This window comes from Gobius niger (genome assembly GCF_951799975.1).
Source record: "Gobius niger genome assembly, chromosome: 1".
Taxonomy (NCBI): Eukaryota; Metazoa; Chordata; class Actinopteri; order Gobiiformes; family Gobiidae; genus Gobius; species Gobius niger.
The window spans coordinates 46,988,856-47,015,807 of NC_136852.1; the positions used below are offsets into that span (position 1 = coordinate 46,988,856).

Below are 26,952 nucleotides of genomic sequence, written 5' to 3' on the forward strand. Positions count from 1 at the left end.
TTAGATGTTGAGCTGCGGCAACACCCTGAGCCGAGTTGAGCCAAACTGACCAGCATGTTTTTGGAAGCAGGGGAAACCGGAGGACCCGGAGTCAACCTACACAGACACGGAGAGAACTCCAAGTTCCAGACAATCAGGTCTCACAGCTTGGCATCCTCAATGGTGATAAAAATGTCCAATGAAGCTACCGGGGTAGCTGGGGTCCTTCCCATCACCATGCTTGTGTGGCTTAGCTGCGAGTCTTGCCCGGATACCTCCTTGTTTGCCACTTTTTTGTTTCCTGTACTGCATCTTGTGACGCCTCCACTTTGCTGCAGGTGTGGGACTCTTGATGCCTCTTCAGTGTTTCAAAAGAAGAAATTTGTTGATTTATAGGTTTCAAATGTCGCTCAAACACTTGATCATCAGCTCGATGTTTGTTATTGTTGTTAACTGTTGTTTGTTTGAATAATGACTACAGTGCAGCGCTATGACAGGCTTGTCAACTCAGGCTTGTAAGGTGCAGTGTAAAAGTGTAAGCAATTATAATTATCATCATGGTTTGGCCATGAATCCACAATTTCACTCAGGTCTGGAACCGGTGTGAAAGTGCTTTTACTTTTTCATTTAGGACCCAGGCATTGAGAAAGAAGCCTGAGAGGTGCATTTCACTCCCAGGCCATTTAAAAAACAACAACATCTGACCGAAGGGTAATGCCACATTCTTTAATCTGCCTCAATGTTGCGAGTTTGATTCACGGTTTGAAGAATCTCTTATTGCTCCCCATTTTACATCACCTGCAGTGATGTCCAATAATGCCCCAAAGCAGAGAACTCTCACCTTGAGTCCAGGTAAACCGGGTGGACCCCGCCTCCCATCAAGACCTGGGTACCCATCACTGCCCCAGCGCCCCGCCCGGCCCAGGACGCCTTTAGGCCCCAGATGACCCTGAAACATGTGAACCATCAATGCAGCGTATTTAACAATGACTAAAATACTTAAGTGCATTTCTGATTCCAATATTCACCATGTCCCCTCTTTGTCCAGGCATCCCTCTGTTTCCAGGTTCTCCAGGAAGACCCTAAAGACAGTTCACTGTTATTAGAGGTCACTGTCAGGTTGCACTGCAGCTGACCACTGCTCCTGACAGGTTACCCCATTGAAAGATGGCTTAAATGCAGAGGACAGATTTCAGAATAGACATGAACTATCTCCAGGCTAAACTCCAGCAAATAAAAAGGGCAAAATGAGACATTCTGAGAAACTTACAGGGAGACCAGGTTTGCCCGTTTGTCCGAGAGGTCCAGGTGGGCCGGGCATCACCTGTGAGAACAAAAACGGCTACTGAGAGACTGAAAGATACCGATTCAAGGAAACTGTCAAATCTGAACCACTCACAGGCCAGCCAACCCGCAGCATCTGGTAGAACGGAGATCTCTGGAAAAGATCAATACAGAATTTACATCCAAAAATCTTTGACTTCAGTGTTTAAAAAGTTCAAAGCAATAATGTTTTCATCACCAAACCTTATCTGTATTAAAGTGTTCTGCATTGGTAGCATTCTGGACCTCAATCATCTCGTCCCATATTTGACTGTGTCTGAGCCCTCGTTGGCAGCTGCTCTGCGCTAAACTCACTCCAGGAGCACACTTTTGTTTTTTTTTTTAAGTCAAGAAATAAATGCTAAGACAAAAGAAGCACTCAAAAGCTTTCAACCATAAAAGTTATTTTTGTGTTTTATGAGGTCCAACTCAAAATACGACTTTCTGACAAGATAATTATTTTTTGTACAGAATAGTGAATAGACAAGAGGCACGAAAAGAACAGAACAGATGAAAGGAAAGACTTTAATATGAAGGTGTTGTAGAATGGGATTACTAACGCTTGGGTGTCCTTGAGCAAGACACTTCATGTTCGCTGTATGAATGTGTAGAGTAACAGACACGCTACACTGAGTGACAGCAGTGACCTCACAGGAACTAGGTCCCAGAAGTGTGCATGTTCTTCTACACTGAGTGAGCACACAGAAGGTTTCCCTCATCGACATAAAACATCAACAACGGGAAAATCTTAGAATCTTAAAATCTTCCAGCTACTCCTGATCATGACTCAAGTTCTGTCGATGGGTCTCCGGGCAAGACACTGTAATCGGCTTCTGATCTTGACAGATTTTGGCAAAGATCTTTAATAAAACTCTAGATAGGACATCGCCATAGTAACACATTGATTGGATAGAAAGCTCTGGCGGCCATATTGGGATTGTCCTTTTAAGTGCAATGTAAACCAATAGGAAACCACTTGTTTCCGAAATTCTGCTCATTTTATGACTTCTTAAAAAATACTGACTGAGCATATGTGTTTTTTTATAAACAGTAGAAGAGTATTTGTGATTATAATTGGCTTGTAAACACGTATATTTACATTTGCTTCATACTACTGACCAGTGTATTACAGGACTGTATTGACATCATACATGAATACAATACAATACCTTTTTACCCCGTAGCTAACCCTTTATTTTACACTACCTTGATGCATTGTACCAAACTAAATTAAGTACACTCTGCTTCGTAACAATCTGTTATAAATTGTACCTTGTGACTAGTACAATGGAGTTGGGTCTTATGTCTTAGTACATTATGTACCTCCATACTACAAATACATATCCTGTCATCATGTAAGCAACCCATAGTTATTACACATTGTTACAGAGCATGGGGGGCAGATGATTCATGCTGGAGATGGTCTGATGCTGTCTGCTCCTGCTTTAAGGTTCACGCCCCCTGCTCCCTCACTAGCTGCTCACTCCCCGTCGTGTTAGTGTTGGCTGTCAGTCTGCAGTGGTCTCATTGAAGTTCGTCCTGTGTTGTAAGGTGATGCTCAGACAGGCACCGCGGCCCGGGACCTCCCTGACTCTGCAGCCTGTGTGGACCGGGCCTCACAGCCTCACACTGTGCTCCGACTGGGCAGCAACACAGGGCTCTTTCACGGCAAACGGGACCCGCCTGGAGGAGCCGAGTCCAGGGACCAACCAGGGCTGAGTCTGGACCCGCTCCAACGTGTACAGTGGGACAGACACGCGGGCATGTGATCTTTTGTATTGTTTCTGTTCATTTGAATTCAGTATTATTTCATTTTTGATGAAATACTGTTTTTTTGTTGTTGTTTTAGTTTGATGTTGATTGTCCAACTTGGGACACAATTCCACATAGAGGAGATGCTAGAATTTTGATTTTTTTATTGGTTTATATTGGGAGTTGATATTCACATGGGCCAAAAACATGTATTTATATATTTTCATGTGAAATGTGAAAGACTGTGTAAAACTGGGACAAATCAATGGTTTTGAAGAAATTGATTGGGATGTGGGACACTCATAACTGGGACTGTGCTGGGTAAATTGGGACATCTGATAATAATCACTATGTCTCTTTTTTTTAATCATTAAGACTATTTAGTGAGTATGAAGGCTGTTTGAGTGCTAAAATGACCAGACTTAGTCCAGTAAGTGAAGCTGACTGATTTTTAAAGCATTGAGGAGCACCATCTTACATAAGCAGGTGTTTTAAGTTCTTGAAAGGGAGACAACTCCAGGTACAGTATGCTTTAGATGAGAGAACATACAGCAACATGTTTAAAAGATTTTAAAAGTACGCTTAGCTGAGCCCCCTTAACCTAAATAGCTGCATATTTATTGTTTATAACACTTCTTCACGCAGCACTTCGGAGACTGTCCTGTTTACAATATGCGCTACATAAATAAAGTGGATTGAGTCGGAGCACAGGCTGGACCCTGGTGCCTCGGCGTGTGATGCTGTCAGCGCTCTGCGGCCGGGGCACTCAGACCGGCCCCAAACAGAGTCCGATTCTACCTGTGCGGTCACTGTCTGCACACTCAGCGCTTCTCCTGTTTGTGTAAATAGAAAACTGCAAATCCAATCGCGAGCGGTCACAGGGCAGACCAGACGACAATCCCAGTGCCAAACCCAGACTCGGTTAAATGGGGAAGCTTGTTACACGTCTTCAAAACGCGTCATTCTGCTTTTGTGACGACAGGGGAAAACATCACTTTTAGCGTAAAACTGGCAAAAACTTTGAACTTTTCTATATTTTTCCCGAAAGAACAGTGTGTCATTGAGTTATATATAAAAAACATATTGGTCAACCTCTACATAGCATTGTTTGATTGTTATTATAACCTTTTTTCTGATTGTGATATTGACTCATGTCAAAAGAGACTCACCTTAAAAGCCGCCCAGTCTTCCTCAGTGTTCCTCCAGAGGAACAGAGAAGGCAGTCCCGGGACTCCCTGAGGTCCCCGGTCCCCACGCTGCCCGTCCAGACCAGGCGGACCATACGAGCCCTAAAGATGAAACAAAGACAAAGATGCAAAAATATTCTTGTCTGTCCCTCCACCATTACTCATTACTACAATGCTCATGTTTGGGGAAGATCTAACTTGACCGGTTCACTAATGCTGTGGGATATCGGAAAGTAAAGCACAAAGTTGAGATTTGTCACCAACACATTCTATATCACTTTCTACAACCCTCATCCGCTAAGTTGTGCCAAAACTTCTCAAGAACATCAGATCAGGGCTGACCGACAGAGACACAGCTTCCATTCTGCACCAATAGACTCTGCAAACCACCAAGCCTTCATTTGTATGTCTGTGTTCATTCGTAACTAGGGATGACACGATTCTACATTTTCGGAGTCACGATTATTATGGGGATAAAATTGCAATTTTACGATAGAGAAGAAGAAAATACAGAGAATTTCTCAAATCCTTTACTGTACTTTCTAAATGTTCCCAAAGAAAAAACAAGACATATTTAATATTTTATGTTTATGTAAAGATTATTTTGATTACGGTAGTACAACGGTTAGCACACGAGGTTCACTGCTAGAAAGTCCCAGGTTCGATTCCCACCTGGACGGGATCTTTCTGTGTGGAGTTTGCATGTTCTCCCCGTGTCTGTGTAGGTTTCCTCCGGGTACTCCGGCTTCCCCTACCACTAAAAACATGTACAATATGCCAGGATGAATGAGAGTGTGTTTGAGAGTGCAATAAGGGGAAGATGGATGGAAATTAGCCAAACGCTACAATCCGGTGTGGCGTGTTTACATGCATGAGACCTGTGTGTTTCATTAACATGCACTGTCCTGACAAAGTAAACCAACAAATAAATATGTCTGTGCATGCTCTCAGTCATGTTGTCCATCTTCAATGAAGGTTCTTGAGTCATCTCTCCAGTCTGCGGGTCAAAGGAGGGCGTCTCTCCCCAAGTTGGCAGCAACATGTGTAGGTGTGTCGCTGACGAAGCCTCATGGATGAGAGGCGAAACGTTCTACACTTTAACTACAGAGTACAGACAATGACTCAAGAACCTTCATTGAACAATAAATAAACTGAAGCCCCATTGAACAGTCAGCCTGTTATCTTTTACGCTTATGCAAATGTTTATATAATAAATAAGCAATAGAATACCATTAATAGCCATATCTTAAGGAAGTAAATGGTGTGAATGTTTTCAAAGCTCTTCTATAATAAATAAAAACTGACTTCATGTTTTGGGGTGGATTTAAGATGGATGCTGTGTCTTCAGCCTTGTGCACCATGTGGCACACATAAACTAGTGGTGGGACTCGATTAAAATGTGTTATTGGGCTAAATATGGCCTTTGCAATTAATCGCATTTAAACGTCATTTGAAGTGGAGATGTGAGGCCAGTGTGATCATTTCAAACACTTCAAAGACAATAGCAGTTTCTTTTTAAATAAGTTTACGTCGGCTTAACTGTGAATAAACAAGTATGACAGTAAAATTGTTTTTGGCTTCACGCCGTGTTCGTCCCTTTGCAACATCTTGCAGGAAAAAGGAAACTGAAAAAGTGTCTGTGCCACTAAAGTAGAGTGTGATTCATTTTGCATTCATGCTATCAATTATAAAGAGTCTGAAGGACTTACCTTGTCGCCTTTTAGTCCGACCGGCCCTTGTATCCCGGGACATCCCTAAAAATAAAACAATAGCTGCTGTAATTGACACTGAGCATCAACATCAAAACTACTTTCATTGGCAGCTATTATAAAACAAACTTTCCGACTTCATGCGCTGCTGAGGAAAAGGCCTCTGTGGTCATGCCCAACCCTTATTGGCTCAATGTGTTTGGAAAAAAATAAACTCGCGGGTCTATAATTTTGGTTAAATAAAACCGTGTATAAATGTACCATGTCAGATATTGCCACAATTTGCCAAGACCAACCCTGATAATTATGAAAGGTTATTTAAAAAAGGTACAATCGTCCTCTTGTTCACAGTATTTCCTGAACGTCGAGTCGTCTAAATGAGTAATTACAATTTGAGAAAGCACTTCTTGTTTGAGAAGTTTGTATATTTTTTTAATATTGACTTTATGTAATTGACTACTGCCTGACATTTCATTAGTGCTTAACTTCAGCAGTACTTATTATGTCTCATACATTGCACCACACTGCCATTTTGACTGTCTGCTTGTTAGAAGAAGTTAAGCTCTGTTTACAGACACATGTATCTACAGTAGCACTAACGTCCAGATTGGAATGGTGTCCAAGCAACAAGACTCAGTGTAAAATCAATGAACATCTCTACAGTTTTCTGTTTTCATTCGTTTTTGTCAAGGGTGCAGGGTTGCCACGTATCAGCAGCAAAACCCGCCCAAAAACCCCATGGACAACCGTAATTTCCAGTATATTTTGCTAAATTATAGCCTACTGAGTCACAGTGTTTCTCAGACGATGTGAATCCGACATGTCTCTATCGCACAGAGACAGTAGCTCTGAGGCCTTAAGATGGATACACACAAACCAAACGCCCTGTCGCTTTTGGGGGCAGCACAGCAGCTATTAGACATTGGATTGGAGGTTTTGTCATTGAAATTGGGAATTTGACATATATTAATTTACAAGGAAAACAGCTCTGACAAAATCTATGGACAGTATTTTTCACCCGTGGCTCAAAAGCGCTGCCCAAGTCCATGGGAATACAGTAGACGTGGGAGACAAGGGAGGAATAAAAGAAGAGACCAAATAATGTGGTCAACATATCTGCTGCACATCATCCACACATTTTAAAGGTGCTTCTCTAATTAACATGGATTAATAGACACCCACTTGTTTGCCCTGTTGTCCCATAAAACCGGGAGGTCCTTGGTGAATTCTGTAAAGTCTTTGGTCTGTTCCATAGACAATATTCCCATCGTCCAGCGCTGATGTCCCTGAGGCTAAATCCTTATGTATCAAAGTGACATTATCCGTCTCCATGTCAGGTAAAAGTGTCAGTGACTTCTCAGTGTCGTACGAGACTTGAAGATTGTGCAAATCCAGACCCAGTCCTGAGGACTCTGTGCTCCGCGCTGAATGGAGCGGATCAAACTCCAGTCCTTGGTCCTCGGCATCTTGATGAGAAGTTTTCTCAGCATGACTTTGCAGCAGGTCATTCTGGAAACAAAAGAGAAAACAGTGTTATGCCATTAGTATGCCAACTTATAAGGGGGCTCAATGTTGGAGTAATTGGACTTATTTAACATAAACGTTGGCACAATTTACTACAAAAGTTGAAGCGACAGTTAGGCGACAGTGGCTCAGGTGGTAGAAAAGAAGAAGAAGAAACTTTATTTCACAAAGAACAAGTGATTTAAAATCAACAAAGCACACAAATTAATATCCAAACAATCACAGCCTTGTCAACTAAAAGCTCTTCTGAACAGAAACGTTTTCAGCTGCTTTTTAAACAAATCAACAGAGTCGGCCACACGTGACGACAGAGGAAGGTCATTCCACAACTTAGGAGCAACGGCTTCAAAGTATAAGTCCCCTCTGGTTTTAAAGCGGGTCACTGGGACAGTGAGGAGGTTCTGGTCAGCGGCTTTCCTATAACAGGAAGTTAATCGGTTCAAATGAGATCTCGCTCCAGCCAGTTCATTGTGTCCCTCTGTCCACAGGCGCATCATCATCTTGTCAATTTATTTCATTAGCATCACCTGAAGTTCAGTAACCAATGTAAACAATAGACATAACTTATAGTAGAAATGTTTTTAGATGCTTGACCATTTCAGAAAAATATCCAAAATGGCTCAGACAAACAAACAAACAAACGTAAGAAGAAGCTTTAACTCCTTCAGCTATGGCCTCCTTTTAGATTCTGGCCTATCCACGTGAAACACTGTGCTTTGAAATGAGGAAGCCTTCTCCTACTTGCAGAAATGAAACTGTCTGCATGTGGGTCAGCTGACGTCACGTCTCATCTTTGGGTAAACTCTTCATTAAAGCCTCTTTATTTGTATCTGTGCGGCCCCTCTGCCCCACACCGAGGTCAGGCTCTGGGCTTCAGTCAGAGCTGCACTGTCTGCGCTGCCAAAATCATCATCTGCAAAGAACCGCGGCGTCAGCGGCAAAACCTCTTTAAACCTGCAGAGATGGACCTTTTATCAGAGAATTTATTTGCACTGTTTGGTGAAGTGTTTAGAAGAGTGTGCATTCACTCGACACTGGAAAACAGCCAGGAAATGTATATGCTACTTTTCAGCATCCCCGTCATCAACCCCAATCTTTTATTTACTTACAGTTGTGCAAATTTACTATAGCATATAAAATATGGCAAATATTTCTCAAAAAATAGCTTCTTTGGCACTGAATCATTCCAATTGACAGCTTTAGGGGAAAGGATGATGAATGCAGTGGTAAATCAGGAGTACCGGTGGTCAAAGTACTTGATTTCTGGTCAAATATTTCTCCAATAAAAGTAGAAAGTACAAATCCCTTTAAAGGAGCGTTAGGAAAAATTACTTTGCAGCTTTTCAAAAACACGAAAATTGTGCACGGCAACGCGACAGGGACAAACCTTCCTTCTCGGTGTGAGGCAGTGGCATTGACAGTACATGCACAGCGCCTCCTACTGTTCTGGAGTGTGCACTATAGGCTTTTAAAATGACCAAAACACACTTTGGAAGCTTTACAGAAATGTAGTGGAGTACAAAGTATTATATTTATCCTTCAAATGTAGTGGAGTAAAAGTGATAAGTTCTCACCTATGCCCGCCCCTGGGCATAGGTGACCCAGGCGGCCGACTCGGGCGCACTCTGCTCATTTTTGAACCCACGACTTTGGAACAGAAAGTAATAGAGACTTCTACTTCTAAGTCATATTATTAATGGCACGAAAGTTCAATCTTGCCTAAGGCACCAAATTGGCTAGAACCGGCCCTGAGAACAGATCCTCAAAAACTCTACTTTTTTAATTGACTTGATAATTTATTTATTTTCTGATCAGGAGCCATAGTTCGCAGCCACCAAACATGAGAATGTGATTGATTACAAGAGCTAAGAAGTAGTTCCTAAACATTCTCAACTCTTATCAACTCAGTTGTTCATTCGACTATTCAAAGCTTCATTATGAAACTGTGACATTCACCCACTAACCTGAAGGTTGTCGTTTCCTTCCTATTCCAGTGAAAGCACACTGACAAAAGTGGATCCCTGTAGGACACCAGTGTTAATTTTGACAACATATTTTGGTTTTAGTCTCGTTTTAGTCGACAAAATGAACACTGCAGGACACTTGACCGTGTTCAGCCTACATTCATTAGCATTAGCACTAGCCACTCTATCGTCTCACCAAAACCTTTCGCCATGTACATTAAATATAAAAGTATTTGCTGAGGCTTATTTGGTTGTTATGCCTTTACACAGTATCATCAATGGGCCATTCATCTCGCCCGTAAAGCCACTGCTGACTTTACCGTGCCTTTGAACCCGAGGGCTCTCCATAATCCCCCGGACGGTGATACTGTACTATGTGGCATTAATAGAGACATAATGGGGGCCCATATTTCCCCCGTGCAGATCGGAACAAAGCTCCTTTCTCCCGCACAAGCAGCCATTGTGGCAGCAGCTCTGCAGTCAGCCGACACTTGATCTCTGCACACCTGAGCCTGTTTGTCCTGCTAATCTGACCACTGCTCATCACTTCACAGACATGGACGCTGGAAAAGTGAATCAGAAATGTAAGCATATATAACATGCACTGACACAAGGAAAAGTGGATATACCAGATGTCACTGTATCATTTCACTCATCACTGTCCACTCCGTCGGCCTCATACGATTTAGGATGTGCAGTATAAAAAACAGCATGTACAGGACAAGAGGGGCATATTTTTTCATAACGACATTTTGGCAAATGTGTCATTTTGTTGTCAAGTTGGAGAAAAACATGTTTGTGTAATGCATTTGAAATTGCAGTTCTTGATTGGGATAATACACATTTCTCGCAACAATGAGGATTTGCTACACTTTAGCCTGAATTAATTGAAACATAAAGCGGACGCCAAGTTTCCAAAAGTTGCAACCCAAATGCCAGTCAGTCTGACATTGAGTGAATTATTTGGAAAAATGCAAATGACTGCCGGTAACTGAGTTTGGGAGAGTCACCAAAACCAATCTGTGCATGTGGCCTCAACATAGACTTGCAGACTGCCATTGCTCACTCCTCCCCATTTACATTCATTACTCCTTCGAGAGAGGATCCATGCTCAGTCTCCTCCAACAGAGCGTGTCCCAAGAAAGGACAAAAAGGCGTGAAACCCCATGAGACGAGCCGAGCAATCAGAGAGCAAAGCTTTAAAAAAGTTTAAAACTTTTTCACTCTCCTCAGAGTTGTCAAGGGAGGAAACGGTATTTTTAGAAAAAATAAAAGTCTTTGAAGTCAGGCTTTTAAAGGAATAGGCCACCGTTTTTACATACTGAGATATGTTCTTACCTTAACTTTGACGAGTTCTTTAGGACCTGTCTGGTCTTCACCCGTGCCTTCAGTCACGTAAACACAGCGCAGACGGCGTTAGCATTTAGCCTCTCCCTCTCTCCACTATAGCTCCATAACAGGTCAAGATAGAAGCTACCAAGCTCTTCCACGTTTTCCCTATTCAAATATGGTAACGTGAAGTGTTACACTACAAAGTATAATTACACAAAATTAAACAATGTGGATTTTCGAAGCAGATAAAAGGGGGAGCTATATTGTAAGGCGTAATAACACCAGGAGTAATTTGGCATCCGCACAGTAAAGTGAAGATTACTGCGCGGTCCTAAAGATCTTGTCAAAGCTAAGGTAAGAACATATCTCAGTATGTAAAAATGGTGGCCTATTCCTAGTTCCTAAGTTGTTCTTGACACATGTAAAGTCCCCATTGGTTTTCATGTTAGAGCAGACCTTCTGGAGTTGCCCCCGGCCACTAGGGGGCGGTATCACAGCAACGTCAGCACCATAAGAACCAAAGAGAAGTGATTTCCTCGCCCACTGGACCTCAAATAAGAATGAAAGGCCATGTTGAAAATATCTTATTGTGTCAGGTGTTAGTGGACCAAGCGCATACTGCCCTCTCCTGTTCTGGCAAACTATGTATTGTATAAAAGTGTGATGCAGGATGCAGGAGGCAAAAACATATCACAAAATGTGACAAAACAGTGTAAAGTTTTTATAGTTTAGGCCTTATTAAAATATTACATCAGACAGAGGTCATCAATGCAATGAGTTTTATTTGTAACCATGATTATTCTGTATTAGGCATTAACAGCTTTAACAAAGGTCTGAAACAGTGGTTGAAGTCGAATCACACTGATGTATATATTATGTCAGTGTAATAAACAATGCCAGGGCAATAAACAAACACTGTTATGTTCACTGACATACTGTGGTGTTGATTCAAGAAAATTAGCCATGTGCATCCACATCCAACCACAAGATGTCCTTCCAGCCACAAGCGTGTGTTTTATTGTCTGACACCTAAGCCTCTCAAATGAAGATGCAGGCTCCAAAAAGGGGCATCCTTTGAAGAATGAAGCACCATGCAAATCGCTATGAAGACCATAAACTGAAGTGTGAAAACAATTAGGGACTTTTTTTGTACGAAAATTGCCCTATTCAACTAAAAATATCCGTCTAATGAGAGTAGATTAGTGTCAAACATCGTGGAGACACAGTAAATCAAGTGCAGTCTGTGCTACAGTATTTTAGGGAGAGAGAGAGAGAGAGTGAGAGAGAGGAGGGGGCACAGCTGGTCTTCCATCACATTATGCAGCTTCACCGGTGACAGAGCAGTTCGGGGAGACAGTAGAGACGAGGGTTGAGTTACATAAGAACACGGGAGCGAACAGACAAGAGCAGCTCAGCAGACAATATCAGTGTCCGACAGTTTACACGGGGCTACTGCACTGTTATGAGGCTCATTTAAGTTGTTAAGTCTTAAAAAACTACCCAAGCACAACTCCAGTGTTATTTTCCACAGTGTTAGGAGGCTGTCATTTGGGAACTGCTTTAAATGTAGCTGGAAAACACATTATTTTTATATGGAGATAGGACTAGAGCCATCGTCTGTCCTGGGTTGTCTTTGTGTGCGAAAACGTTTCGCCTCTCACCTCAATTGGCTTCATCAGCAACCAACATTCTTTTAGCAGCAGGCTGAAATTATTGATAAGGACATTGTAGCTATTGACCAAGTTTGAGAGTAGCTTCTTCTTCTCTTCTTCTCTGCTAAAAGATCATTAGTTGATGACGAGGCTTATGCAGGCGGGAGGCGAAACAAGACAGACACTACATTTGTCGACCATATAGGCTAAAGCAAAACGTAAAAAACGTTTTCCTGGAATACACAATTGGAACATAATTTCTATCTTCCAGTCAAAACTTTAGAAGTAAAGTAAACCCCCCTCATGTCAAAGAAACATTTCAGACAATGTATCATTCCCAAAGTCCAGTTCATCGCACTCCCTAAATTTAAGCATTTGCTCCATTTCAAATAAATATGGGACGCCTTGAACTATTCATTTACAGGCGGGTAGTACTCAGTAACATTACTTTTTTAAGTAATTGTACTTTTGCAAGTAGTTTTATACAGTACTTTTTACTTCTACTTGAGTAATACTAAAATGATGTATATCTGTTTCTTGAATAGAAAAACTAGTAACTAGTAACCACTGTGAGTAAATCTTTAAGTGACAAATCTTCATTATGACAAATGTTTTTTTTGGGTTAATTCATTCTTCATAGTGATTTCTTCGTATATGTTTTATATGGTGTTTTCGGTGAAAAATTACTATTTTCACATTTCATGTTTTGTTTCACATAATTTATGTCATTACTAAAACTTTCTACAAGTACTTTTTTACTCTTACTTGAGTAATTATTCGGGCCACTACTTTTTAGACTTACTTGAGTCAAATCATTTTAAAGTAACGTAACTCTTACTCAAGTAAATGTTTCGGCTACTCTACCAACCTCATCAAGATCAAGAAGCAACAAGTACAGTGGGAAAAAAAGTATTTGGCCAAAATCCAATAGGAAGCCTATGGGGAACTCTATAAGCTAAACACTGAATCAAAGAGCTATTAAACCTAAAATATATATTAATATAATGTAGAATCCCATTTCTTTTTAATTGATGTATAGAGATTACCTTTGGAGGCCCTCTGTAAAACTCCTGAGGGCCCCGGGGAATCACTGCAATATATGATCTGCCAAAACAGTAATTGTTGAATAGCATCGTTTGCTTGGGTGCTCTGGTGTTACTTCTCCTGCTCCTCTAGCTCTGAGAGGACTAACCACTGTCTGTTGTAAATCATTTCATTCATCATCACATTCACAAGGCCTTCATTTAAAAACAAATATCCGAGCTGCATCTACGATACCTCCCAGACAACTCAACACTGTTAGGCACACACTTCAACTCGTTCAATTTCATGCAGCTTCCAGCACTTTTAGCCTCATGTCCCGTCTGTGTCTCGCAGTCCATACCTCAGTCTGTTTCCCATCTACGGGCCGTCCCACGTGGAGAGGGCCGAGGAGCAGAAAGCAGCCCAGCGCACAGGTTAATGCTATCCACATGACTGCAGCACATCCCAAATGAAGCCGGGGCCATGAGCTGTGTCCACTCACTGTACCCTCCTCCCCCTGGCTCCCTACGCTACCTCTCCCCCTCCTCCCCCTCGGCAAACTCTGACACACCCGGCGCTTGTGGGACGGCCCGGCGAGGATGGACACTTTACAAGGAGCACACAAGGGAGTCAAGACTTTAAAAGATGTCTGTGTGACTAATTGCAAACATAATTCTGCTGGTTACACTGCCAATGAAATATTTGTGTTTTGTTGTATTTGGGAAAATGTTACATGCTAGTTTAGATGACTACAGGGGTGAAAAATATTAGTAAATTTGTCCTGAATATTGTGATCAATAAATTATGTGTGAGGGAGCTTGCTCAAAAAGGCACCACCAATATATAGTTTTTGAATGCCCTGAAGAAGACCTAAAAATGTGTTAAACCTCTTAACCCCCACCTGAACAGAGCACATTTTCTTCAGTTTGGTTTTACAGCTAAATCTAAAAGCTTCTTGGGAAAAAAGCATCTAAATAGCAACAAAAATAAGACTTAGTGACAAAAAAGTGACAAAAATGCAACGAAAAAGTGACGAAAATGCAACAAAAAAATGACGAAAGAATTTTTAAATTTTTAAAAGAATGATGGCGACAACGAGATTACAGATCAGTTTAGATCAGTTTTCACGGTCTTGAGGTGTAACACTGGTCTATAGGTTCCAGTCGAGAAGATTTTGTAAAAATATTTGGTTAAAGTCGAACTGGAGAATATGTGCTTGTTTAAGGCGAGGGTGAAGAGGTGGATTAAATAAAGGACTTATATTATAAGTCAGAGTGCCCCGGATCCTCTTCTCTATGTATCGCAGAATATCAGTCTGATCCTTGAAAAGGATGCCCTCGTTTGTTGTACCCAGGGACTCACCTTTCACTTACACCAGGGGTGTCAAACATGCGGCCCGCGGGCCGGATCAGGCCCGCAAGATGATTTAATCCGGCCCCTGCCCTACAGAGCATAAATTCCAGAGTATGTAATAAAAAAAAGTAAGTCTCTAGCCCATTCCTGTGTGGTTATGATTTTTTAAAGAATAACCAGAATGCTCATTCTCGCCACTAGGGGGCCTTAAATGTACAAAAAAGGAAATAGTTCCACACGTTTCCAGCAGAGGGCACTGACATAATAAGAGCTCAGGATTTGAACACCACATTATATAGCCACGTGGTAAATGGACAGTCCCAGGACAGTTGTGGCTTCAATAACAGCTTACTACTACCAAGCGTGGAGTATATGAATAATGACTATGTAGTACTTTGAGGAACTTGTGACACAGGCTTGTAAAGTGCAATACAAGTGCAAGTGTACAAGTGCATTAATGAAGCTACAGTTAAGTTGGGGTTTTGACCAAATCACAGCTTATTATTATTCATTTATTGGGAAAATTTTCTCTATTATATGCGGCCCGCGACCCAAAATGAGTTTGACAACCCTGACTTACACGAACACTTTATAAAGCCATATTTTTTATCTATAATTAAATATCTATTCCTCAAACATTCTAGTTTATACAGTGAGTAAACCACTTTAAAGGTTTAATCGCTTCATTGCAACAATTATAAATCAGTGTCTTGGTTTGGGTGGGGGCGAAACTGTCACCACATCCTGCATCAGGGATTTGAAAATGCTTTCCACAAGTCTTAAGTTGACACTTCTTATCAGCAAACCACAGAAGGATAAAATATTGGAACTTATGGATGACAGTAATTAAATTTCTCTGTCTGAGTGAAGTCTTAGTTTGACAGTGGAGCAAAAGAAAAGCCGCACAAACCCCTCCTGCTTATATAGGCAACAACATCAAACAGCAAATTAAGGTAAAAATGCATAATGTAGCTTCAATTGAATGTTCTCGTACACTCACACTATATAGTTGTGTGGTATTAATACACTTTACAAATACACACTTTTAATATTTGGTCAGTGACCCTAAGATCTAAAATGTATGACTGTATGTGGTGGACATGTGTGTAATTGTGGCTTATAAAACCCCTTGACACAGATATTTATATTTAATGATCATTTTCAGTACCTCCCCACCTACAATTGATCTGATTCTGAGCTAGAGGGTGGACAGTCCAAGCCTCGCCCTAAGTCCACTCTATTGTAAATGCCTTTAAGTCTGACACTCAAAAGGATGTTAGATGTTGTCTTAAAGGCGTGTCATGCAACTTTTAATGTGGGGGAAAAAAAGTCTGTCTTTGTGCGTATTTGACCTTGTAGTGACCCAGCGGCGCTTTTACTTTCCATCACAGTGTCTCTATATACATATACATACAGCCACTGGGTCACTACAAGGTCAAACACGCACAAATACCAACTTTTTTTTCTCACCTGAAAAGTTGCAATATGCGCCTTTAACATGTTTCCGCTTATAGATCCTAATGTTTTATTTTCCTCTTAGACAACATTGCTATCTGCCTTTGACTCCTCCTGCTGTACATGTTATAGACAAGTGTTCCTTATAGAAATGAAGGGGAAGCCAAAGCATGTTTAGGAACTGAAACATCTCTCTCTCTTTTTAAGAAAGTCAAACAATTACGGAGCAACCCATACTGTTGTGTTTGTCTTCTCCCACTATTTGTCTTGGTCCCGTCAGCAACATCAAAGCTTGAGACTATAGATATGTCACTGAGCCTGTAGGAAAAGGTGCTCTCTGCGTTTGACCCAACCTCAAAGCCGCTGAGGTTATAGGTGTCAGGAGCAGCGCGGTGCCCGAGGACTCTTCTCCAGGTCTTGAGCTAAGTCCCAGAAGTACAAAAGATAAAGGACTATTTTGTGCGAGTTACGTTGAAACCGGGGAACAGAGGCGACCCAGACTCCACACAGAATGATGTGGGATTTGAATATTCTTGACTCTGCATTTCCCTCCTTAGAGCACAGCTATGAGTGAATTTATCTCTCTGTCATCATTAATAGTTTTCGCTCTTGGGGGCGATATTTTAGGAATTTCCTCCAGACAGGAGTGGACCGTCAAAGGTCAGGAAGTCAGTGTCATGTTGCAAGACTTAATATTGTCAGAAGTGGATTGTTTTGGCGCAAGAATGAGCGCTCTGGGCCTTCAAAGTCTTCCCTAATGAAGAAAAGTGGCTCAATAGTGCAGAAAGATTATAGCTATATTTTAGCCTGTATTAAACCAGTCTGAATTATGATTGAAGCTATAGCAGCTGCTTCTCCTTATGGACAGCTGGACACAGGCCCAAACAATGACTTTGCTCTAATCCACTGCAGGTGATTTTATTTTGGAAAATGTTCCTGAAAATATAGCATATGGAAAGAAAGTATGAGCAGCATATAAGTCTGGTATCTGGTATTGGGTTTTGGGGTTAAATTTTAAACAAAATCCTGTATTTTATTTATGCTGGACAGTAATGAGTAACACGAGGATCAAATGAGTAGAGAGTGAAATAGTGTCCTAACGTGAAGGATTTTTTAGAATAGTGTTTTAATATTTTCATGGTGTACATGCGTTTCCAATGACATCACGCATAGTTCTGGCCATTTTGAACACCGAAGCAGAAGTACTACAACAGGTAACAATATCTCTACTCATGATGAAAATGAAACACAACTGATTGACAGTGGCATTTTTGTGTCCTCGTAATCACAGCTCAAGAAGATAACAATTAAAACACGGCCCCACAGATGCATGTTTATGTGATATAACCAGCAAATGTGGGACAAAAACATAGCAGCGCTGCCTGTTGAGCTACAGCAGGATTTACTAAAGATCTGCTTCACTCCTCAGACTAAATTATAGAGGAAACAGAAAACCTTTCACTGTGATTTTCTGTTTGTCATGTCAACAGTCTCAGTCTAAGTTAGTGTTTAAGCTGCTCAAGACGTTAGCATGCTACCGGTTAGCAACTGTCATCAATCAACTGTCATTGGCCTCAACACGATAAACATGTGTGACCCACATCTATGAACACTGAGGAAATACAACAGTAACAGCTCAGCTCTGACCTCTGTCACATGTTGTATATCTTTGAAGACATACCTGTTCTCTGCATTTTTAAAGTTCATAAACCATTCACTCACACACTGCACCCAAGCTTCCTGGTGTTCTCAAACGGTTTCCCATCCAAGTACCAACCAGGTCCTACCCTTGGCCCTAAACTGGTGTTAAATTATCCTTCCACATCATGTGGCTGGGAAAAGTGGTTCTTGTGAACTTTTGGTGATGTAGTTTTGTGGTGTTTAGCGTGGTTTAAAGTCGCAAAAAGTCATGTGGCTCACATCTATGAACACTGACACTACAATAACAGCTCAGCTCTGACCTCTGTCACATGTTGTATATGTTTGGAGCATAGTTCAGGACTTTCTCGCGGAGAGGTCGGAGCTGAGTTGAAGCTTAATGCTAACCAGTAGAATGCTAACGTTTTGAGCGTGCGCTCTCTGGGGCCATGTTTTAACTGTTATTTTCTTAAGCAATGATTACAAGGACATAAAAATGCCATTGTCAGTCAGTTGTCTTTCATTTTATATCCTGAGTAGAGATATTGTTGCATGTTGTAGTACTTCATAATTCTACTTCGGTATTCAAAATGGCCGCCATAACAACAAAAGTCACATGACTGAAAGGCATGTATAGGGCTCTGACCAGGCCGGTGCAAGCTGAAGAATAAAATATGCTATTTTATTAGTGTGTTGCACCTAATTTACAATTTGATGTTGCCTGCATTACAGTATTGGGGCCAAAAACATCCATAAATGACTCGGCTGCTGATCCACTTTTGCACATGCTACTCGCTTTGTACATGAGCAAGCTCTTGGTAAATGACCCCCTAAGCTCAGGAACCACATGCAATCTCTGAAACACTCCCTGAGGAGTGCTGTCCCCCAGGTTGGGAACAAGTTCATAAATTCTCTGCTGTTTACATACCCTCCATCTTTTTCTCCTTTAATTTTTGAAAATAAGTGACCTGCCATACTGTTGTTATGTAACCTTGCGCTGAGAGTTACTGTAGATTGAATTCTCAGTCTTGCGTATAGTTCGGACATAAAACACACTCTTCACAAATAATTTGAATCAGAGATGAAATTTGCACTGTAATATCAATCTGGCCAGGCATTTTGTCATTTCCTTGGACAACACATTTAATGTATGGCATGCTTGAATGAGTTTGCTTGATTATTGGTGAAAAATTGTCATGTTGCAAAATGTCTTGTTTCAGCTGCATCCACTATCAAGTAAATACAAAGAGGTGTAGGCACGTTTTACAGTTTGTTGTTACTCTGTTGTAAAACCTGTCCCTCTGAGCTCTGTTGGCTGGTAATGTGTAGTTTATTGTCTTGGTAGCGTGACCTGGTCCAGCCCTAGTTCAGTCTGATCCACAGAATTGTGTTGTTTCTGTTGAGGCTTGTGCCGCCGCCCGAGGCCCTCACCTCCGCTCCTCTCAGGTCAGACTGGAGCATATCTGATTGTCACAGCGGGAAGTTTTACTACTTGCTCTGGGCTCTCAGTGAAACCGGTGCGAGAGCCGTTATCATGACGGCAAAGTTTAGTATTTGTAAATGGTATTCTCACCATAGAAGAGGAAGTTGCATCGATGAATCGACACATGACCCCAGTTAACACACTTCAAAATGAATTTAGGACATACAGTTTTTACACCAAAATCTGCCACATGAAGGCAACTCAATAAAGATGACATATTCTGACGATTGTACGGCTGTCCTTTAAAGGGAGCATATCGTGCAAAAAATAACTATTGTGTAATGTGCGCCGAGGCTCAGATCAGTATTGCCTGAAATACACTGTCATAAATTATCTCTACGTTTTAAATCCCATAAAACCCACCAATTTGACTGCGTGCTGTTGGGTAAAAAAAAGGTTTGGGCAATACTTTATTATAACTTCACCTTATTTAGCCTTAATAAATGATGAGTTAACACTTGATTAATCATGAAAAATTCATTAGTTAAGTGTGATTAACACTTAACTACTGGACAATGAATAAGTCAAGTATGTGAAGAACTTCATTATGAGTTTGACTTGACATTAACTGTAGTAGTTAGGTAGTTATCAAGTGTTACTCACATTTAACTATTGAATTGTTCATGATGATGTAAGTGTTAATGCATCATGGGCATCAGGGTGTTGGCCGATAGCAGATACAAAAATCAGCAGATTCCAAAACAAAGAACGGCAAGCCTCTATCTCGGTTTCAAAATCATACACAAATGTTTATATCAAAAATACTTTTCCATTCTAACACAGTGGTTCCCAAAGCGCAAGATGATTTTGAGATAATATTTCTTTAACATTTCTGACATTGAATTTTATTGATTTTTTTGACTGAAAACAGCATATTTTAGTTAAATTAAGCCATATATCAAAATACAGTATCTAAACTAACATCATTAAACCAGATTTGAAATGTTTTGCACCTTCAATTATTATAAACGCTAATTATATTTTACAGAAGGGGGCCCAAGTTGTTTGAGACACAAACCACAACCAAAAATGATCAAGTCTCCATTCCCTGCACAAGTTATAATATGTGAAATATGTCTACTTTAAGCTTGCAGACCTTCATATTTAAACATGAGTGATTTCAGCTTTGGGACAGGCACCTATGATCGGATATTTCGTGTTGAAACTGTAATTCTTGAAAGTTTAAATGTCTCCCCACCATGTGCTGACCAGCCTTGTTGCATGTTCTTTGCCGTGTGCCCCGTGTCTGAACCCCGAGCGGACGGTTTGGGTGGAGCCCTGGGTGAGTCCTCGTGTGTCTTTGAGAGAGTCAGACCCGTCTCTCTCACGGCGCACACATGAGCTCTCCAGATGTAGACTTTTACAACAGTTACCTCAGCGCAGAGAGCTTTATTATGAACAGACACTTCCAGCCCCTTTGATCCTCTCTGTCACTCACTCACGTCCACTGAAGCTCAGCACGGGCACCGCTGATCGATGTGAGTGATGGATACACCAGCACAGAAGAGTGGCCAGGCGCATCTCTTCCTATTAGTCAAAGTGTTGAGATTTGTTGATAAGCATCACACGATATTTGGTCATTAGGCTTTGGAGAAACTATGCAATAACTCGGCACAGTTCTCAACCCATAATGATGCCAAGTCCTGATAGAGAACCGTGACCACTGACAAAATACATTTGGGGGGAAATACTAACTGTTATAAAGACATTCTCTTCTTAAAAACAGATCCAGAGCAGGAAATGCTTTATTAATGCTAGTTTGATTAACCCTAAATGTTCCTCTTCTGCTGAAACACATAGATTCGTATTTCATGGATTTTGCTGCATAATACTTTGAAGACAGACGTGTTCTCTGCATTTTTAAAGTTCATAAACCATTCACTCACACACTGCACCCAAGCTTCCTGGTGTTCCCAAACAGTTTCCCATCCAAGTACCAACCAGGTCCCTAAACTGCTAAACTGGTGATAAATTATCCTTTCCACATCATATGGCAGGGAAAAGTGGTCCTTGTGAACTTTTGGTGATGTAGTTTTGTGGTGTTTAGCGTGGTTTAAAGCTACAAGGGAGCGAGCAACAGGATTTTCTGTGTGTATTCTGCTCTGTTATTGGCTGCTACCGTGTGTCACTTTTGGGTAAAAGCACCCAGGCTTCTCCTGTGCATCCAAAATCGACTTTAAAATTCAAACATGTGTGATTTACTGCGACTGGGGGTTAGTCGCGTCTTATTGCCGCCAGCATTACACAGTTCGAATGCAAGTGGAGTCGTGAACCCTCCACACACTACAAAACATGACTGTCTGCGACTGCCTTTGACTAGTCACAACTCGGGAAGACTCACCGCAAATGAAAACTCGAGCAAAAACAGCCCAAAAATCACATATATTGTGTGCTTGGCTTTAATTTCACACATTGAAGACACATATTGTGATTTATCAAAATACTGTCAATAATGTTGCCTCTATTTAGTCGTCATACTTCTACTACACAACCCCAGGTCATGATACATCCAAATGTAATGTCTCACAGAAAGTGAACCTTATAAAAACATTCTTTTTTTTTGGTATAAATTCTCTCTATGCTCCCATTCAAATCCTACAGACACGCATACTCAAACAGCCACACGCTTCGCTGTCACCACTTCCTCTCACTAATGTGGAAAGTTGTGACATTAAAAGCCGGGAGTGTGCCGTACTGTGGGGCCATGAGACAAATGAATGAATGAATGAGCGTAGGGCCAAACCATTTCCCCAAAGGGTCCATAAACACAGCAGTCATGTCCCTCTGCGCCTGTTCCTTCAAACAGAAGACACTGTGCTGCTGATACAGGCTTTTCCCCAAACCACATCCACGGAACCACCCAGGCTCGTCAACCGGGGGCACAAAACTACCTCTTTATCAGAGCCAAAGACAAATCAGATAAATGTGTTTCGGTTTCTGTTTAACTCCCTTTATTAGAGCGTGCAGCGTTATTTGCTGCCAGAGGACTAAAGGTCGGTGTTTGGACTCTTTTTAAAGGGTTTGGTCTGAAGCTATAATCACATGTACTTATTATGAAGCTGCTTTACCAAATTTTTCCCTTTTTCAAAATGTGGAAACAAAAGGGAGAGGAGTTTAAAGTGATAGAGTGAAGAATTCTGTTTCATAAATACCAAAACATCTAGTTATTTTAGTTTAAAGTTGTACAGTCTATTGTCTAATGGTTGATATAATGAAGTATTGAACTGGACTGAATTGAAAGTTTAAAGTGAGTGATCCTCCTGCTTTTAAACAGAGAGTAGGATGGACTGACTTGTTTGGCTCGCTCTGTGATAATATAGAAGAGCATGAACTCACCCGAGGAGGAAACTCTGGACTAAGCGACACGTCAAAGTAATCAGGAGCATCATGAGCCAGCCAGGCGTCAGGAGAAACTCTCTGCAAAAATAAAGAGCAAATAAGCACAGCAAGCACATCTATTTTTGGCTCAGTTTGCTCACTTAAAGGCCCTATACTTGATTGTTTTGTTTTTTCTAGAAGTGGAAAACAGTACATTGTAAACTAAGATAATTGTGTGTGTGCAAGCATTTCATGAATTGGCTAATTTATATAGTATTTCTGTGACAGTGACCCAGAAAAGTCACCCTGCCAGTTGTGAAACGTGACTATAAACGTATCCCTGTGAAGAAATTGTTACAAATGTGTTAATATAAGGAAGTTGAGAGTTTTTACCACAACTGACAATTTAATTTACTTGCGCTCTTTCATTGTGTGAAACAAAAATTAGCGTTTTAATGTTAATAAACAAATGATCACCAGTAAAAATATAAATGGGTCTATCTATAGCCTGTCCGTCCATGGGAGTGGATCTCTCCCTCTGTTTCCTCTTTTGTCCCACTGGGTTTTGGAGTTTTTCCTCGCCGTGCTGGAGAGGACAGGGGGGACACGCGGCTCGTCACCACCTGCTGCCAAAGCTTGTTTGGACTTAACATTTGCCTGAACTTTACATTGTCTTGGTTATTGTTTTGTTTCATTGTTTTAATGTTTGTGCAGTCCTGTGAGAAAACTCCTGTTGTGATAATATGCTGTAGAAAACAATGGATTGGAGTGTTTAATTATTGTACAAATTCAATGTTTCTCCAAAGTTTTGTAAGAGAAATAGTATTTTTTACATTTCCAGTCCAGTGCTAAATTATATTTTGATGGTTTATAATAGAATGTTTCCATTTCTAAGTTTTAGCCTGACTTATTTAGCTTTGAACGTCTGAAACACAAGCTAAATTGACTTAAAATAAATATATATTTAATGTATGATTCATTTCTTTTTATTCCATAAAAAAAAAAAAAATCACACATAATAATGCCATATTTTCTCCATGAACCCATTAAATGAATAAAAAAAACAAAAGAATCAATTAGAACGATACTGAAGTAACTTGCGATAAGCGATACGGCTGTGAAACAATATTATTGCGAAATTTCACTAAACCATTTAAACACGATATGTTGCGTTATAATGAAACACAAATCGTAAGTAACTAGTTATTCAGCAAATAGTGTCAAAATAAGACTTGAAGAAACATTACATCAGGACCAAAACAAGACTAAAGTTAAACTAAACTAAAACTGAACTTGCTCCACACATTCAGAAGTTCAATGCGTTGTTTGTTTTTGGCAGAGTTTGCAAAAAAGTGTGTTGATCTCGGTCAGATGAAGACTACAGTGATGTTGTGATTTACTGTAGTTTTGCGATACGGATATTGCAAAACACAATATATCACAATATTTTTTGCGATATATTGTGATATATAGAATCAACAACAGCAGTTTGAAATGCATATCTCTATCTCTATCTGTGACTTTGTAGTCCTATTAATAAGACGAAAACATATAAATGATGCTGAAGTAATAATGATGTATGAAGGTAAATGAAGTTTCCCAGTGCAGCCATACCAGAGGAGTTGTGGAGCTGTCTCTTGCACAGGCAGGTCGCCGGCGGCTGCAGTGGTCTCTGGCGGCGTCTGCGTTGCCCGTCACAAAGTTCATCTGCCTCACTTCACCCTGAGGACAGCAGGAAGGAGAGGCCAGAGGTCACATTATGGTAAACTACACGGGAAGACAGGTGTCCAGGGCAGTGCAAAGGAGCACAGAGATTCATGATAATGATGGCTGTCAAGGCAAACTCCACAAATCATAGCAACAAAACCTTTACAGAGCAGGTATTTCAGGTGATCTATGTTGGGGTCAGTGGTGGTCAAAGCGCTTGTGTTCAGTACTTGAGTGAGATAAAACCTGAACATTACACGCTAGCCTAATATTTTCATTATTTTAGCCTGAAGCTTTACCTCAAAGGATTCCTCTGCTCCCTCCAGGTCAGCTCCGACGATGAGCAGCCCGTCAGTGTTGATGTGGTCCCAGGGAAAGGCCCAGTTCAGCCTCTCCACCAGAGCGCAGTCCACGGACACCTCCAGCCACAGAGGGGACACCCCCAGGGCGACGCGGTGCCAGTGCCCGTCCAGAAGAGGCCCAACCGAGAACCTGCACACAGGGAACAGGCAAAACAAAGGCTGTGAATGGGAGGACTCTATGTCGAAGCGCTAAAATGTACTTAAGATTAAATAAAACAATTATTTAACATGTATCGTTATTGTCTTTAGTGTGTCATATTTTAGAGAGACACAACAGCATGTGACATACTCGTACTGTCTCTGCTGAGTGGAGATGAAGGATATGGAGCTCGGGCCGAGGCGAAGCTGCAGGTCGATGTGGTGCTCAGAGTTTAAAATGGTCAAAACGCTGCTCTCTGTCGACTGAGAACCACGCAGCTCCAACAGAACGCTGAACTCGTCACAGAAACTGCAAGACAAGACAAAATATATGCAAACTTTCAAGATGCAGCCACTTTCCAGACCTCTATAATAATATGAAATAAATGTTATACATATAATGGTAAAAAACAGGGATGCACCGACCCGATACTGGAGCGGAAGCGGATTTTGGAGCAGATAAAATGAGATGTCGGGTATCGGCTACAAATATCCAATACTGAACCGATAACTGTTTTGCCTCTCACCGCTTTAAAAACACAACTTACACTGACTAAATCCAAGTGAATATGGGTATATTGTACCTCATATTGAAGCTCAGAACCAGGAAAATAGGAAAAACTTTTAACCTAAGCAAATGTATTTAATATAATATGTATTGTATTCATGCTACTAATCAAAGCACAGAAACTATGATTGGATCACCTAAAAAAATGAAATAGCCACTCACTTTTCATGCAGCTAAAATCTGGAACAGTCTTCACGAGGATGTGAGACAGGCCTCAACTCTGACAATGTTCAAATCCAGGCTGAAAACAGTTCTGTTTGCCCGTGCATATAACTGAAAGTATTTTATCTGCACTCTCGTCTTTTACTGTAATTGATTAATTTTATATTGATGTCCAGAGGAGAAGGAGCGACAAAAACAGAGGTTAGGTAACTTACTTTTGAACGAGCAAGAAAAATAGTGCTCAAGACAGAGCGAAATAGTGCTCAAGACAGAGCGAAATAGTGCTCAAGACAGAGCGAGTCAAAACAAGACTTAAAAATGGTGCTCAAGACAGAGCGAGTCACAACAAGAATTAAAAATAGAGCTCAAGACAGAGCGAAATAGTGCTCAAGACAGAGCGAGTCCAAACACGACTTAAAAATAGTGCTCAAGACAGAGCGAAATAGTGCTCAAGACAGAGCAAGTCAAAACAAGACTTAAAAATAGTGCTCAAGACAGAGCGAAATAGTGCTCAAGACAGAGCGAGTCAAAACAAGACTTAAAAATAGTGCTCAAGACAGAGCGAATCAAAACAAGACTTAAAAATGCATATAACTGAAAGTATTTTATCTACACTCTTGCCTCTTACTGTAATTGATTAATTCTATGTTGATGTTTTATTGATTGTATTTGTTTTCTTATATTTATGCAACTGTGAAGCACTTTGAATTGCCTTGTGTATGAATTGTGCTCTACAAATAAACTTGCCTTGCCTTGCCTTGCCACTGTAGCAAAGTATTTGTATTTTAGTTAATGAAATACAGTTGAAGAATTACTGATACGATATATTTGTAACGAGGAGATCACTTTGGGAGTTGGTAATACAATCGAATGTTTTTACATTCATTTATTAATAGATATAATTGATAATTGTAACATCTCGTTTGCGAGAGAAGATAAGACGTTATTTATCTTGCAATGAAGTAAAGAGGACCATTTCCTTTTTCACTCAGAGAAAGACACTTTTAAGAAAGTCAGTATAAGTATCAGATGCAAAAAAGCTGGATTGGTGCATCCCTGAAAAAAATAAAAATAAAAATAAAAAAAAGAACCAAAAATAATACATTAAAAACAGAAAATGGCTGTGTCACTTAAACCCAAGCACCTGCAGATTACTGTGATTTCTTAGCATTAAAATAGTCCCACTCATAACATAACTGTGAAACTTTAGACCTAAAATATCCAATGAATAAACAGTTAATACATTAGAAAAACAAGTAGGACAGGGTTAAGTCTCACCTCGGTCCAAATGCTTGTTCTGTGGCTGTCATCACGTATCCTGAA

The 26,952-nt window shown here is 40.7% G+C and overlaps 1 protein-coding gene across 1 annotated transcript; it reads right to left on the reverse strand.

The window, feature by feature from the left end:
* Window positions 1-26,952, reverse strand: LOC306971657 (uncharacterized protein; the record flags this gene model as incomplete). The annotated part of the gene is made up of 16 exons (XM_079568000.1): window positions 26,908-26,952; window positions 25,051-25,209; window positions 24,699-24,891; window positions 24,307-24,414; window positions 22,711-22,791; window positions 20,817-20,901; window positions 9,049-9,121; window positions 8,329-8,428; window positions 7,133-7,459; window positions 5,951-5,995; window positions 4,224-4,343; window positions 1,379-1,417; window positions 1,250-1,303; window positions 1,008-1,061; window positions 821-928; window positions 1-96 (listed from the first exon to the last, which is right to left on the reverse strand). Exons 1-16 carry the CDS (start codon window positions 26,937-26,939, stop codon window positions 1-3), a joined length of 1,674 nt encoding a protein of 557 aa, XP_079424126.1. The 5' UTR covers window positions 26,940-26,952.